Here is a 15050-nt window from a genome sequence, read left to right on the forward strand (position 1 = left end):
GTGGCAGAGAGCGACTCGCAGGTTGGCATAGCCTCTTTGCCAGGTCAGGGTGATCCCAAACTCAGGAGTACAAAGGAAAAAGTGCCGCATGAGCTCATGTGGCTTATTGTGAAATCTCTGCCTCTGTCATTCTTCCAGAAAGACGAAGAATACGGTGTTCCAGCACTCTCAACTCTCTGAAGAGGGTGGCTTGAAGGCCAGAGCCAATTTCCACTAAATGCACGCTGGTCGCAGTGCCATGTCATAGTGACACACGCTCTCTCTCACACACACACAGAATGGGAACAAAGCCTTTGTTGGTTTCTTTTTTTTCCCAAAGACCAACACTTTCACAGCTCTGAAGAGTCCTTTTAGGTTTTCCCTGTCCCTGTGTGTTTCTCTCTCTCTCTTTCAATCTCTGCATCCCCCGAACCGCTCCTTTTAATGGGGGGGTAGGGGGATGAGCAGGGTTTTCTCCATCTTGCTTCATTCTGCGATAGATAAAGGGATTACTGGCCTTGTGCGTTAACATTCTAGTCAGATAATGAAGGGGGGGATGCAGGGGGGGGTAAGGGGTCACATGGTGAGAACAGTTTCCACCACCCTGGAGTAAACATCATTAATCTCCTACCCACACCGGCGTCCCTGAATCCGCTCTCTCTGCTAAAACGTGAGGGACAGACACCCTCGCTGATGACATTAGCATAAGGGGGCTTCCTGTAAAAATTGCAGCGATTATAGACAAGGAATTGAAATACTGAAATTATCATTTCTGCGTTTGAAGATCACAGTGCACCCCTCTGTGTATGCAAAATTCTTTTTGGACTTTGGGCGGGAGGCATGGACAAAGAGGAGTCTTGCGTATCCCAAGATTTTTTGAACAATTCCTCCTGAATGCTACAGTCTTGTTGTTTATGATTCAACTGATGTGGCAGACTCTATTTCTGAATTTCAGAGCTGTTAGGACACAGGAAATGTCCATATATTGCATAATACTGTTAATCCAGTCATCCAGTTGTCATGCAGAACCTAAATAACTCTACCAATAATTCCCTTCACAACATGTTAACTTTTATGTTTTGAAATTTGAAAAAATTTGTTGGATTGGTTTAGTGTCTTGGTTAGAATGATCTCTTCCACTTTGAAGTATTGCTGCAGGTTAGACACTTTATCTTTTACTTTCATTCACTGTCCTCAAAAACTGCCTGAAAGAAACCTCAGCTTCATTACAGCACACATGTACTGTACCTTAAAACCACCGAGGCCACATGCATCCAAATCCAAGTCCAAAACCTGAATTTGGTTCTTCTCTGTTTTTGTTCTGATCTTCATTTGCTCTCCAAAATGGAAGATCATGATAAAGTAGGTGGAATAATCCTTCTGTATGGTGTTTCCTCTTCCAGCCTTCTGGTGGTGGGTGGGACTATTGCCAGACAACGAAACAAGTCAATCAATCAATCAGTTAGTCAACCAAACAATCAATCTGCCCAATTTGAAAAATCAAACAAAATGAGTGCCATGGACCACTCCACAGATAAAATTCTGTGTAACTAATTCATAGCATGTCCCAGGGGAACCTTTTTACACATATTCAATTGCTACCGTATAAAGGATATTATGTGGGCAATATAAATGATTATCTCTAGAGGGACAAATCATTTATATAACTCATTAATGTTACTCCTTCTTGGGGAGTGAGAATGAGGACTCTTATTGAAGTAACAATAAATGCTTCTCTGTTTCTCCAGTTTCCTTGTGCCCACCAAAACAGTAAGAGTAAGAACAACTTTATTTATTTGGGTGGAAAATGTTCATTTAATAGTAAGATGTCATGAATGAGCACAATGTTCTGTATCCACCCTTGACTTTCTCTTTGGGTTGGAATGTTTATTTCCTCTCACTTCATTATTTTACCTTCCCTCCTTCTCCATATCAGAGAACTCAAAATGACCAGAGTTCAGATTTGCTTCTTTCTTTCTTACTCTTTAATATCTGTCTGAAAAGACTCTCTCATCTCCTATTGCTGTAAACCTCAGATGGCACCGCGCTTTGAATCTCAGGACATTAATTGATAAGCGGATTCTCTCTCACTTCCACCGTCACCTTTTTCTTTTTCCTGCACGTCTGAGCGTTCGCCATTGTTGCGGGGGGAGTGGTACCGCAGCGAGGCGAGCGGGAGGCGTGCGCGTCGTGTGGCGGCGGACCGCGGGCGTTTAGCATCACAATGGGGCGTCGCCGGCCCAGACGGGGGGGGGGGGGGGGGGGGGGGGGGGGGGGATTTGCGGCGGGAGTCCGGCGGAGGGAGGGCCGATTGTGATGTAAATGCAGATTTTCTCTTTTTTTCGGGGGGCTTGGTTTGAAATTCGTGTTGATTTGCACGCCCCTTTGTGGACGCTCCCTCGGGGTGACCCTTCATTTAGTGCGCCATTCATCACGGCTCTGCGCATTGTGCGCGGACCTCAGGACCGCTGTGCTTTACATCAGGTGCGGACTGTAATGCCCGGGGATTAATGCAGCCGTATCACAGGCCCCCAGCTTTCCCTCCCCACGGGGAGGATTCCCCCGTCCGCGCAGTCCCGCTCTCTCCATCCCCCCTGCCCTTGCCAGCCCGCCCTACGCCTCCTCATGCGTCTTTGGTAATAGTGATGTCTCCTCACGCCTCCTCATTTACCACGGCGTCTCCGAGCTCCTCCCTGAGCCGCCTCGCGCCCCCTCGTAGTCATAGTGTCTCCCTACGCCTCCTCGCACCTCCTCGTTAATCGCAGCGTCTCGCGTCTCCTCCCCGAGCCTCCTCCATATTAATCAGTTTTTTTTCCTTCCTCTTCCCTCGACCGTGCTCACACCTCTGCTTGGCTTCTGGTGCTTCCCAGCTCCTCGTTGGTCCTCCCCGTGCTTTTTAGCTCTTAATTATCGTGGTTCCCTTCTCCTCCCCGAATCCCTCCCCGGGCCTCGCGCGTCTGCTCGCACCTGACGTGGGGGTGTAAACTTAGAGGTGGAAGAGGGGATATCTCATTTAACACGGCGAGAATGTGGCATGCTCCGCTTGAAAGGTGTGAAACTGTGCACAGAAATAGCGTCTGGTACGGTACGTGCCATTCAATTGCTGCGGCATTCTGTCCGTAAGTTTTAGTCATGCACTGCAAAAAAAACTAACAGAAGGAACTAATGCAATTCCTTCTCTTTGAAATATGAAAATTCAGTATACCATTGAAATAAAGGCAAAATACTGTCAAAGACCTGACAAAACCTCACAGATCAAGCACAGGTCAGCTAAGGACACAGTGCTAGTCTAAATTCCACTCTACCCACGACCCCTACTTTCTATGGTCAAAAAGAAAACAAAGAATGGAGTGAATATAAATGCATCTTTGTATGCTGCCTTTGTGTGTGCGTGTGTGTGTGTGTGTGCGTGTATGCACGCATACCCATGTGTACATGTATGTTTGCATGTGTGTGCGTGTGAAGAGGAGTGTGTACGTATATGTGCTCGTGCTTACTGGTGTGCATGCTTGCTTTCTTGCGCGTATGTATGTGTGCGCATGTGTAGATGTGTGTGCCCATGCGTAGGGGTGTGTGTGTGTGTGTGTGCGTGTGTGCGTGTGAGTGTGTGCGTGTGTGCGTGTGTGCACATGTGTAGGGGTGTCTGTGTGCGTGCGTGTGTGTATTCGTGTGCGTGTGCGTGCGTTGAATGGAGTATAAAGCATGTCTCCTTAAGCCGTGATTTCAAGGGTAAATATTTTAGAATGAAAGCGGAGAAGCACAATGGGCCTCCAGTCTACCACACCGCCGGTCTCGCGCCGGGTCTCGTAGCAGCAGCCGGGCCCGGAGGCCCCGCCCCCTTTTCTAACGATACCCGCGCGGTCATAAATCACGGCCGCGTCCTGGGGACAGCATCGGAGCGCCGCTTCTCCTCGCCAGCGTGCCCCCCGCAGTCTCCCCACAAATTCACTGTGTTATTGAATTTTGATTTGATAAGTTATTATAGTGGGTTAAGGTCAATTGCATTTGCAGCTGCTTTTATCAGCCTTGATAATTTAATGTGAAAAGCTTTTGGACAGCAGCAAGCCGCCCTGGTTAAACAGTTGGCTTGTGACCGGAACGTTCTGTACTGTATCTCATACAATTTTATATCTTTTTAAAAATGTATTTAATATGTACAATATGCCCATTTCGCACAAATATGCCCGACTCGCCCAACATGCTAGACAAGGACAAAATAGACAAGGACACTGAGGAACATTTTATGATTTAAATTCAATAAATTTAAATTCAATGATAAAACTTCCATAAATGACAATTTGCAATTCAACGTGTTTAACAGGAATAAGGAAACTGAATAGTGTTCCTTCTAAAACAAGTTTTTTGTGTATCATAAATAATGTTTAAGGGGGAAAAAAAATGTTATAGAAAAAATAGACATCCAGGAAGCCAAACAAGCTTTCACATTTGCAACATTTACCATATTCAGGAATGTTTTGGAAATAAACTAAAAAACAAATTTATAATAAAAATGTATTTATTTAATGTGTTTTGGGAATATTTATGTTTGTCACATTTGAGGCACAGTTTTTTTTACAGTTGTTTTTTATTATTTATAGTTTTATTATTAATTAATTCTTGTTTCTCCAATTTCATTTGATACTCACTAGCCCAAACAAGATATGAGATGAATTTTCAATATCCATACGTTAGAGCTTGCGTAAAAATGTGTACTGTTGACGAATGGATTGGCCCTTAAAGAAATGCTCAACTGAGCAGAAAAGAATTTCTATATTTTTCTCCAGAAGGATTTCAAATGTCAGAGAGCAGCAGAGGATGTGCACTTTCTGCTTTGTTGAAAAAAACAGGACCTGCTATCACCTTGCGCACCTGCGGCATGTGCTGGAATTGGACAGGATGATGGGAACATTTGGTTACCTTCCAAAAATATCCTCCTGATTATTATGTTCAAAATTAAGTGAAAAAAAATCCATCTAGATGAGGGCAGGGATGAATATTTGCTTGATGATGAGTAGAAAGAGGTAGGGTTTGTATTTTGTTTAACTGTGTATGGGGTGCTGTGACACTTTGATTTTTATGAGGCTTTCACCACCACCCCCCCCCCCCCCCCCAAATCCTACCCTTCACCCCATTTAAACTCATTGCCTCATTGTGACCATATGACACAATCCTCAAGGGGCTCACAAAATTCCAGGATATAAATAATTTTTATCTATATACATAAGAGGTCACCGATCCAGAAGTTTCTGTGGGCTTTATGTCCCTCTTGAGGGGGCGTATGGTGTCTCGAAGACTACGCATTACCATACAGACAGGGGGGTGAGTGAAAGTTCATAGACAACTTCTTTCCTTAAGTAAAAAAACAAACAAAAGGAATCTTTTAACTCTCGCAGAAGGTGTTTAACCAAAACAATCTGCTGCTGTCTCAGCTGGTCGTCATGAGACAACAGGGTCCGTGTAGGCCCGCCCCTCCCACACCACTGCGTCAGGCCTTCAGTGGGTCTCTGCATACTGAGACACACTTTCACATGTTTTTGTCTCTTAAGGGAAAAGGAGATTTATATTATATTGTATTGGCTCCAGCACCCTAATGAATGAGGACCTCATTTATTCTCTATGGGCATACAAACCTTTGTTTCCCTGCAAGTCCTGAGAGAAAAAAAAAAACTTTAATGGAACATATAGTCAACAGCAAATGAACCATAAGGCCTCCGCTCACCCTGTTGCAGCAATACGAAATCATTATTATTGGAAACGGTCTGATCTTTGGCTGCTTCTTTGAGGCTGATCAATGTGGAAACGTTTGATTCTGTAATGGCTCAGAGAACCCCGACTGATTTCAGATCAGCACCCATTGTTCACTTTACCGCCGGTGACCCCTGTGGTTTCACCGAGCCAGTAAGGAGGCTGCTGACCTTTAACAGCCCTGGCCAGCACCAATAGGAGCAGATGGTTACCAGCCTGCCCTCTTCGACTGCTGACCTCTGCACCTCATAATGGCTGGTCAGCAGATGGTCTTGTTCAATTCTGGAGACCATTCCGGGTGCACTCCCTTCCCCCCTGTCCCCTCCTACCCTGGACATGTGTCACGCTCAAATCCTTCCCTTGTAAGTGACAGCGAAGGCTTGGATGTTCCTCCGACTCCCCCCCCCCCCCCCCCCCGTCCTCAGCAATAAAAAAAATAACAAGACTGGTTGGTTCTCCGTGGCAACAGCTGTGAATCAGGATGAGAACATCCAGGCAGAATTTCATTACATTTTATGGATTTTTATTGTTATTTATACGATTGTTGTTGTTGCTGGTGTGGTTTGTCATAGGCACTTAGTGGGGAATTGCCCACCGGAGAGCAGTGTATTTCCCTCAAACGAAAGAGAAGAAAAAAGCAGCAGTTTGGAAGGAAATTCAGTGGGTCGTGAAAATGGGGGAAAAGTCAATGTGTGTGATCTTTGTTCAGTGTGGCACTGTAAACTACTGCTTAAAAGGAATGCTTCTTCATCCGAAGCGATGGGACTCAAAGTTTCCTGCCTCACCCCATTAGATACAAGGACCTGGCGGACACCATCCTGGGAGAAAAAAGAAAGCTGTCCACAGAGGAGAAGTGCCGGCACATTCTACAGCACTGTAAACTGCAGGGATGGCAGGTATGTGACCTTTGAACCTTTGACAGGCATTCATACGGCTATATTAAATGAATCTGACGCTTTTGATTCATGTTACACAGCTTTCGGTTCCTTATTAAGGAAAACACGGTCATGTAAGCTTTGTAAATTGAGAGTGTACAGACGGAGCAAATTCACATTTGCTTCCGTGTCTCCTGTATAACTTTATACTCAGTAAGGCAGTGCGTGTCAGATACAGCTCTTGCCAAAGAACCACAGGAACTCTCTGCAGAAGGACTCCTGGTTTCCCAATGCAGATTGCAAGGCAGAAAGTGCTGCTTTCAAAAGCGTGAATAACTATTTGATCTTCCCTGCAGTCTAAATGCTAATTTCTTTCTCTGTATTTAGCCATAGTGCATTGTGTAAGGTGGGGAAAAAAGGGCGGTCAGATATTCCTCCGCTTTGAGGGAATCTGGACGCCCCACTCCGGAGTAACATTAGCGTGATCTTTGCCGGCTTTTAATTGAATCAGGTGGTATACTGTATTTGATGGTGAGGGCTTTGAAGGGATTGAACGTGCTGAAAAGATTCACCCTCAGTCGCAACATGGTGGCATTCTGTTCCATACGCTCTTACTAAAACCATGAAACAGGGACTGGGCTTTGAAGGACCCTCTTGTCCTTGCTTCTCTCTCCCTTTCAACCTCTCCCCTACCTCTATATCTCTTCCTTTCTCCGTCTCTCTATCTCGGTCTGTCATTCACCGCAATGGTATGTTTGAACAGAGCAGATTTGGATGTTAAGCAGTTGTAATCCCTGATGGGGTTCAGGGGAGGGGCAAGGGGGGCTGAAAAAGCACTGTTTGGCCATCCAACTGACAGGACTACAGTGGGGGAGGCGGTTTTTGGTGTTGCCTGTAGTTCTGTGCGGAACCATGAAGCGGCAATCACCTGTTTCACGTGAGCAACCTTAACTCTATAACCTCACCTGCCCGCCCTCCCATTGTCAGGAGGTCATAGGGTCAAAGGGCAGAGGTCATAGGAGTCTGACAGCGCTCTTTCTCTCTCTCCATTCTGGGCTGCAGTGACACTTTCTCATTGCTTACATCAATTATATCTGTCGATGAAAAAATTATAATTTAACAGCCGTTGACCCAAAAGTCAGCATCACTCCAAATATCCTATGAATGCAAGATCAAGGAAAGGAATAATGTGGACTGCAGGTGCCCGTAAATTAGCATTTACGCAGCTAAGGAAAATGGAATCCCCAGAGATTGCTGGTACTGTACCAACTGACTTTTCATTTACATCTAATTGAATGTCAGATTACATTAAAGGGGGGTGGGGTGGGGGGGGACCACCAAGCACTCGTTACAGTATCTGAGCACGGGTGGGCTGTGGAGACACACGACTGGAAATCCTCTCCCGTGCCTCGACGCTTGATCAGGTCTTAATATGCACAATGCCACCCTGGCGCGGGCTCCCTGTAATTGCTTGTTCGGGAGGGGGCGGGGAGCGGGTGGGGTTGGGGGACGGGTGTAGGTGGGGACAGCTGAAAGGTGGTGGGAGGTTTGGGTGGGGATGGGGGGAGGGGGTGCGGGTTAGTACTTCTGGCTGTATCGCCCTGTTCTTGCCCACGATCTGTCCCCTCTCCGGTCTCCACAGACACCCTGTTCTTGGCGGCGATAACGCTCTCCATTGTGCGATTGTGTGTGAGTGCAGCTGGCCAAATCAATGCCTCTCCCTTGTCACTAATTGCTTGATTGTGATGTCTTTTCATACTCAGATAATGGGGGAAGGCAAGGGGCATCAGACACATACACACATACATACACACAAACACACACATATGCACACATGCATACACGCACACACACACACACTCGTACACACATACACAAACATGCACACTCTCACACTCTTACACACACACACACACACATGCAGACACACACTCCTCAGAGTGAGTGTGGTCAGAGTTTGATTTTATCACTGACTTAAGAGCCCTCCCACCTTTAAAACAAATGTTTGGTGCTTGACTGATCTTGTGATGTTTTATTACTATTATTATTATTACTATTATTATTATTATTATTATTATTATTATTGTAAATAATCGTAAATTAACAAGCTACGGAAAAAGTCAGCGGAGGTTATAGTGTGAGCTTAAGAAGCTTTGTCAGTTCAGCATTGTCAGCATAATTATCTAAGTCACATTCGCTTGATGAAGCCGATCTCCCACAGATTGCACACGTTTGTGTGAATGTGGCAGCAAAAGGACTGCAGGCTCTGCTGGGAAAGGGAGGTCTGTGATGATCCGGCAGGGCCCTTACCCCCCGCCCCCCACCCCCGTCAGCCCCAAAAGTCTTTTCACAGCGCTGTTAATCCCGATAGTTCAGAGAGAACACTCAATTAGGACAGGGGCGGATTTGTGCCCAAATTCCCTGGGATCGCCGCAGAGTGGTGCAATCCATCCAGAACCTCAGTGGGGGTACACACATGACCCCTGTCCCTTTCTGTCTGGGTGCCACCCCCCCCCCCCCTTCCTCCACACACAAACACACACACACACCCCTCTGTCCCCCCAAAACCCCAACTCCTGCTGCTGTTGTGTCTGAGTCTGTGACCCCTCAGGGTCACCGTCTCCTTGTCCCTCCCCCGCACCCCCCTAACCCAGACACCCCCAGACGCATTCTCCCACACAGAGCCGCACTGCCGGCGGGAAGATGAATGGGGTGTCACACTCTGAGGGAGCGTGCGAGGACAATGGCCGACTTACCGCGGCGCGCCGAGCCCCGCCAAGTACGGCGACCCCGCGCCGGCGGGCCGGGACCGCCTGCCGAGCCGAGGGGAGGCCCGGGCGCTCAGGCCCGCCGTGGGGGCCTTGCTCCCTCCCAGCCGCCCTCCCCGAAAAATCCCAACCCCCAGAGCTCCGGCAAAGCTCTCTCTTCACAAAGGACGGGGGGCGAAAAGGAGCTGAAGGATGATGTAACCTAATTAAAACACAAGGGTTTAGCCTAATCAGCCACTGAAAAAAACAGCCTCTTTAATGGCTGCTGGAGTACGGGTATGGTAACTGGGCCTGTGACCCAAAGATTGCGGGTTTCATTCCTTAGCCGGGGCTGCTGCTGTTGTACCCTCGAGAAACAAACCTGAATTTCAGTAAAATGTGCGGCTGCGTGAAGGCCTTGTATGTTGAAAAATGCGCTCTGTGTAAGTCGCTCTGGATAAGATCGTCTGCTAAATGCCAAAATGTAACGGACCTGAGAGGGGGAGTCTGTTGATCCCCCAAAATGGGGAGCAAGCTGTACTCCTCGTGTTCAACGTTTAGCTTGTGCCCAGTACGGACCCACCACCCGCACACCCCCACCCCCACCCCCCGAGCCCAAAATCGCAGTAATATTCTCATAGGGGTGAGGAATCTTTCGCCGATCCTCCACACGGCCACAATGTCCTAACGAATGCACCAAACACGCTAACACACACGCACAGACCATCCTTCCGTTCCCGCCAAAGTCCACAAGAACACAAACAGACGCTCCTGCGGGACCCGTTCAGCGGGGGGGGGGGGGGAGTCGCCGTCCTCTGCCGTGGACCACAAAGCAGACCAGCTTCCAGCGCGCTTGGCTCCGGCTCCAGCGCTGTTCCTCGTTGTGTCATAACAGGAAGTTGCGGTCACACAGAGGAACCGTTGGAGATCTGCTCTTGGACGCTTATCGCCTTCTGGGGCAGGAGAAACAGACTCCCTCGCTAATGATGTTTTTCTGTGTTCCCCCCCGGTTCCTGGGAACATCTCGAACGCGTTCAAAGGGGCGCAGTTTGTTACTGGTCCCAGGATGTGATAGGGTTTGACGAAAAGCAACCGCAGAAAGCAGACAAGAGACTTGCGTGACCCGCAATGTATGGAACAGCCTGTCTCTGAGTTGTTTTTTGGCCAATCGCGAAGTTCCAGACACTGAGCAGTGGCACTTGTCACACCCGTCCACTTGATTGATGTTTGTCCCGCCCAACCTGGCAGGGCAGAAATCATCGTCTGCCGGCTCCGTAACAGCAGCCTTTAAAATCCTGCCAAAACCCTTTCACCTTGGCTCACTCCTGTGCCGTGGACGGGGAGGCGATTTGACACGGATTCCCAAAAACATGCACTCTGTGAGGTGAACGATACATCGGGGCCAGTGCTCTCTCACCAGCACACTGAAGGATCTGCAGACTCGACACTGTTAAACAATACGTCCTGTCCTGCCAAGCTGATATGTTCTTTCTCGGTACTGCCAATTTCCTGTTCAGTGATGCTGGTGTTCCCAGGCTCTGACCCTGCTCATTCATAGGCTCATTCATATTCAATCAACATTTGTCCTCAATTGAAATGACAAGTGTTGTACATTTTCTTCCCCAACTCAGTTTTACCATTTACTGATTGCTGAACTGTTTGTTTGTGAAGAAAGGTAAAGATGTATTGTTTTTAACGGTTGATCACAGTTAATGACATAATGTTGACTGAATCCCAGGCACTGGTTTTCTCATTGGCCTCCCTGGGACCCCCCTCCTGTTTGTCATTGGTCTACAGATGGGTCATAGTAAGGTGTTCCTGAGGTACTGGCAAGCTGACCATCTGAATGACCGCTGCCACCAGCTGCACAAGAAGATCATTACCTGTCAGAAAGGTAACTTCCTGTCCTTGCTCATAAGAGTAATCCATTTCTCACCTGTGTTCTTCATGGCAACTGATTTGCTCCTTCTTAGCATTATCAGGCTTGCAGTCAGCAGAGAAGGATGTGTGGATGTATATCCACACTTGTTTTGGTTGTGTTTTTGAGTTTGTGCCATTGTGTGTTTCTGTATGTTTGCGCACGTGTGTGTGTGTGTGTGTGTTTCTGTATGTTTGCGCACGTGCGTGTGTGTGTGCGTGTGTGTTTTAACCATGTCGATGTTGCCATGGCAGTGGCGCGGGGTTGGTTGGCACGGCGACGTGCCCGGCGCAAGGTGAGCGACCGGCAGCAGGAGCTCTGCAGTGTCCAACGCTTCCTCCAGGGGGCGGAAGACCTGGGCCTGCAGGCCTACGACCGCCTGGTCATCCAGAACGCCTCTGACATCGCCCGCGAGAACGATCGAATGCGCAACCAGCTGAACGGCATGCACCTGATCGAGCGGCCCGAGCCTGTCGGCAAGGAGGAGGAGCCACCCAAGAGGTTAGGAAGCCCGCCCACTTTCGACAACCAATCTGACTACCTCCAGTTCCTGAAGGTCATCAGCAAAGTGTGTGGGGAAAAAAAATTCTCCTTTAATGAAAATTATTCCTAATAATAATTTGAATTATTTCAGATAAAATAAACTCTTTGCTAATAATACGATTTAAATTATGACATATTTATATTCATACAAAATGCCTACCAGGCTCAAATAGCAATCCAGGATATAATTAAGTCACAGCTGATGAAATAAATCATTTTATTTAGGTGGGATTTCCATAGGTTGGTTGTTTTCGCTTGGAGGGGACAGAGGTTGAAACAACTGCGCTCACGCAAAGGCTATTTTCAGCAGGCTGAACAGAGCACTCCTGCAGGTCCTGCCATGTTTCACTCAGCCCTTCCTGGCGTGGGGCGGGGGGGTGCGTGTCATCGGTTACGCGGTCACACGGTTCCCCCGGAGCCCGCAGATGGGAGCGGGGGTCTGTCGGCGGGCGGGCGGGCGGGCTGCTGGGGAAGCGAGAGACTCGTGCGTGCGGGGGGGTTACGGCGCGATAAGGGGGACCGCGTGCGAGCCCACGGCGCCCGTGGCCGTCTCCGCGAGGCGACAGACAGCGGCGCAGGCTGTGCGTGGGCGGGCCCGCGGCGTCACTCGCGCCGCCGATCGCTCAGCCTGCGCCGCTGTCACTTCCTCTGTAAGCCTCGGTCTTATACGATGAATTAACAGGCTCGGCGCTAGTATTTCGCTGCGTGGGTGGCGCGGTGTGTGCGTATGTGCGTTTCTGTGTGTGTGCGCGCGTGTGTCTGTGTGTGTGTGTGTGTGTGTGAGTGTGTGTCTCTGTGTGTGTGTGTGTATCTGTGTGTGTGTGTGTGTGTTGATGTTCATGACTTAATAAACCCTTCCATCTCCTAATGGAAGGAGTGTTTCCTGCTTATGTAGAGTCAACCATGCCTGGCTGGCTGTTCTCCTGTAATTATAGTATTAATCACAGACACGGAGGTCTTGATAAAATGTGTGCATGTGTGTATGAGTGTGTGTGTGTATGTGTGTGTGCACGCGCACATGCCAAACAGTTGATTACTTTTTCTATGGGATTACCATAGGTAGCAGAAGATCAGCTGCGCTGTATGTTGAATGACAGTCTTTCATTTACTGTAGACACATTAGTTCCAGAAGCTTCGGAATGATTACAGTGATGAAGCAACTGAGCAAGGAATAATGTCAGGTTTCCCCTCCCCCCGGCTGTCCTAGACTGCATTAATAAGGTGTTATTTTGTGCACTTAACGCGCTTTCATGAGTGTATTCGGTGTCTTTTACGTGTCTGTTCACTGAGTAATATACTGTAAGCAAGTCAATTTGTGTTTCTTTAATTTGGCTGTAATTGCTTGTCGTGATTGATCCACAGATAAAAAGCCGCAGCAGCATCTGTCTTTTTTTATTGTTTGGGTTGTGAAACCGTGGCCTGTTTTCCTGCTCTGTCGGTGACCGCTCTCTGTCAAATCACCTCAGGATACGCACGTCACGGTCCTGTGGTCTGAGGGAGCAGGGCTGTCTGTTTTGTTTAGCGTTTTTTCTTTATTTATGTTATTATATTTTTTTTGGAGCATTTCGGAGAGTTAATTAGCGCGGAGTGATCTGCGGTGTCTGTGAGAGTGGGGAGAAAAACAAATGACCAATGAGCGTAAAGCTTCCCTCTTTCCCTCTCTATCCCCCCATCCCAAAACAGAGAGGACATCTGCTGTTCGTCCCATGGGACAGGACAGGGACATAGAGGGGGGAGCACCCCCCCCTCCCCCCCAAAATATACACACTACAGTCACACACACCTACACACCCACTTACTCAAAGGCATGGATGCAGCCAAACATGTACGCACACACATATCTACTCACATACAAACACACACACAAGCAGACACACACACACACACACACACACACACAGAAACATACACACACTCACTCATTTCGCAAGCTCTGATCTTTCCTGACCACTAAGGGACAGCGGTCATGTGCTTGCAAGCACATAACAGATCAGGTAAAAGGGCGAACGGGGGGTTGGGGGCGGTGGAGTTCTAAAATCAGCACAGCGGCTCACATTTTGGAATTGTGTAGAAGGCTGGATTAGGGCTTTCCTCTGTCCAAAATCTCTTTGGGTTTAAACCCCACTACCCCCACCTCCCTCAGGAAACAGCAGATGGTGGTTGCAGATTAAGAGGCAGATATCAAATCTGAGAATGCATATCACATTATAGCATTAGAGGAAGAAGATTAGACTTAAACAATTAATACTATAACTAAGCTATTTTTGCTGAATTCTTTATGCCCCACCCCCTTGGTGTTTCGGTGCCTGACTGGCCACGGTGAAGCTGATTGGCGCTGCATGGTTGCCAGTGATTAAGATTCAGATGAAGAAGAGCGGAGTAATGGAAACCAGCTCCAGCCTCCCTCCATCTTTCAGGAATGGCACAATTTCACAAAATGAATGAGAGTTGAGGTTAAGGTCATTGGGTAATTTAACACTATGTTAATGCATCTATAGGTCGCCTGGTGATTCTCAGACCTGGACACCCACATTAAGCAGGGATTAAATGAGAAAGAGAACAGGAGAGAGAGAGCAAAAGAGAGAGTGAGATTGAGATGAGGAAAGAGAGCAGGAGAGAGTGAAAAAGAGTGAGAGAAAGAGAGCAAGAGAGAATGAGTGAGTGAGGGAGAATGAAAGGGAGAGCGAGAAAGGGGGAGGGAGAAATAGAGAGTGAGAGAGAGAGAGAGGATGAAAAACGTAATTATATCTGCATGAACAGCCTCATTGTTGTCATTTTGAATAATGCATATGGGTATCATTTTATCTTCCCAGGGCTCTAGACAGGAGCGGGAAGGCCAACGAAGGCAGCGGGGGCGGGGGGAGCCGCGCGCTCAAGCACTTCCGCTCCAGCTCCGTGCCCGTCCCCCTGGCCGCCGAGAGCTTGGTACATTCCGCTGCCGGGCCATCAATCAAGCCGGGCGGCCCGCAGCCGGCGTTCTCCGTCGCCGCCGCCGACGAAGCGAGCGGGGCCGGGGGCCTGTCGTCGCCACGGAAACAGCCTCCCCCCAAGCCAAAGAGGGACCCCAACACCAGGCTGAGCGCCTCCTACGAGGCCGTCAGCGCCTGCCTGAGTGTCAGTCCCAAGGAGACCCCAGCCGATGGTCCGTACCCTCAAAGCCCCCCCCCCCCCCCAAAGCCCCGCCCCCAAAAACCCACTACCCCTGTGTTTATCTACCTCTCTATATGGTATTTCAGGAAATAG

The 15050-nt window shown here is 48.4% G+C and overlaps 1 protein-coding gene across 6 annotated transcripts in view; it reads left to right on the forward strand.

Moving 5' to 3' along the window:
• Nucleotides 1-15050, forward strand: part of myo16 (myosin XVI) — a 133617-nt gene that overhangs the window by 95856 nt on the left and 22711 nt on the right. For all 6 annotated transcript variants that reach the window (XM_035410344.1, XM_035410345.1, XM_035410342.1 and 3 more), the window contains 4 exons: nucleotides 6518-6620; nucleotides 11144-11240; nucleotides 11519-11765; nucleotides 14621-14949. In XM_035410344.1, coding sequence (XP_035266235.1) covers nucleotides 6518-6620; nucleotides 11144-11240; nucleotides 11519-11765; nucleotides 14621-14949 — 776 coding nt within the window. The remainder of the gene's footprint in view (nucleotides 1-6517; nucleotides 6621-11143; nucleotides 11241-11518; nucleotides 11766-14620; nucleotides 14950-15050) is intronic.

The sequence above is a fragment of the Anguilla anguilla genome, chromosome 3 (assembly GCF_013347855.1).
Source record: "Anguilla anguilla isolate fAngAng1 chromosome 3, fAngAng1.pri, whole genome shotgun sequence".
Lineage (NCBI taxonomy): Eukaryota > Metazoa > Chordata > Actinopteri > Anguilliformes > Anguillidae > Anguilla > Anguilla anguilla.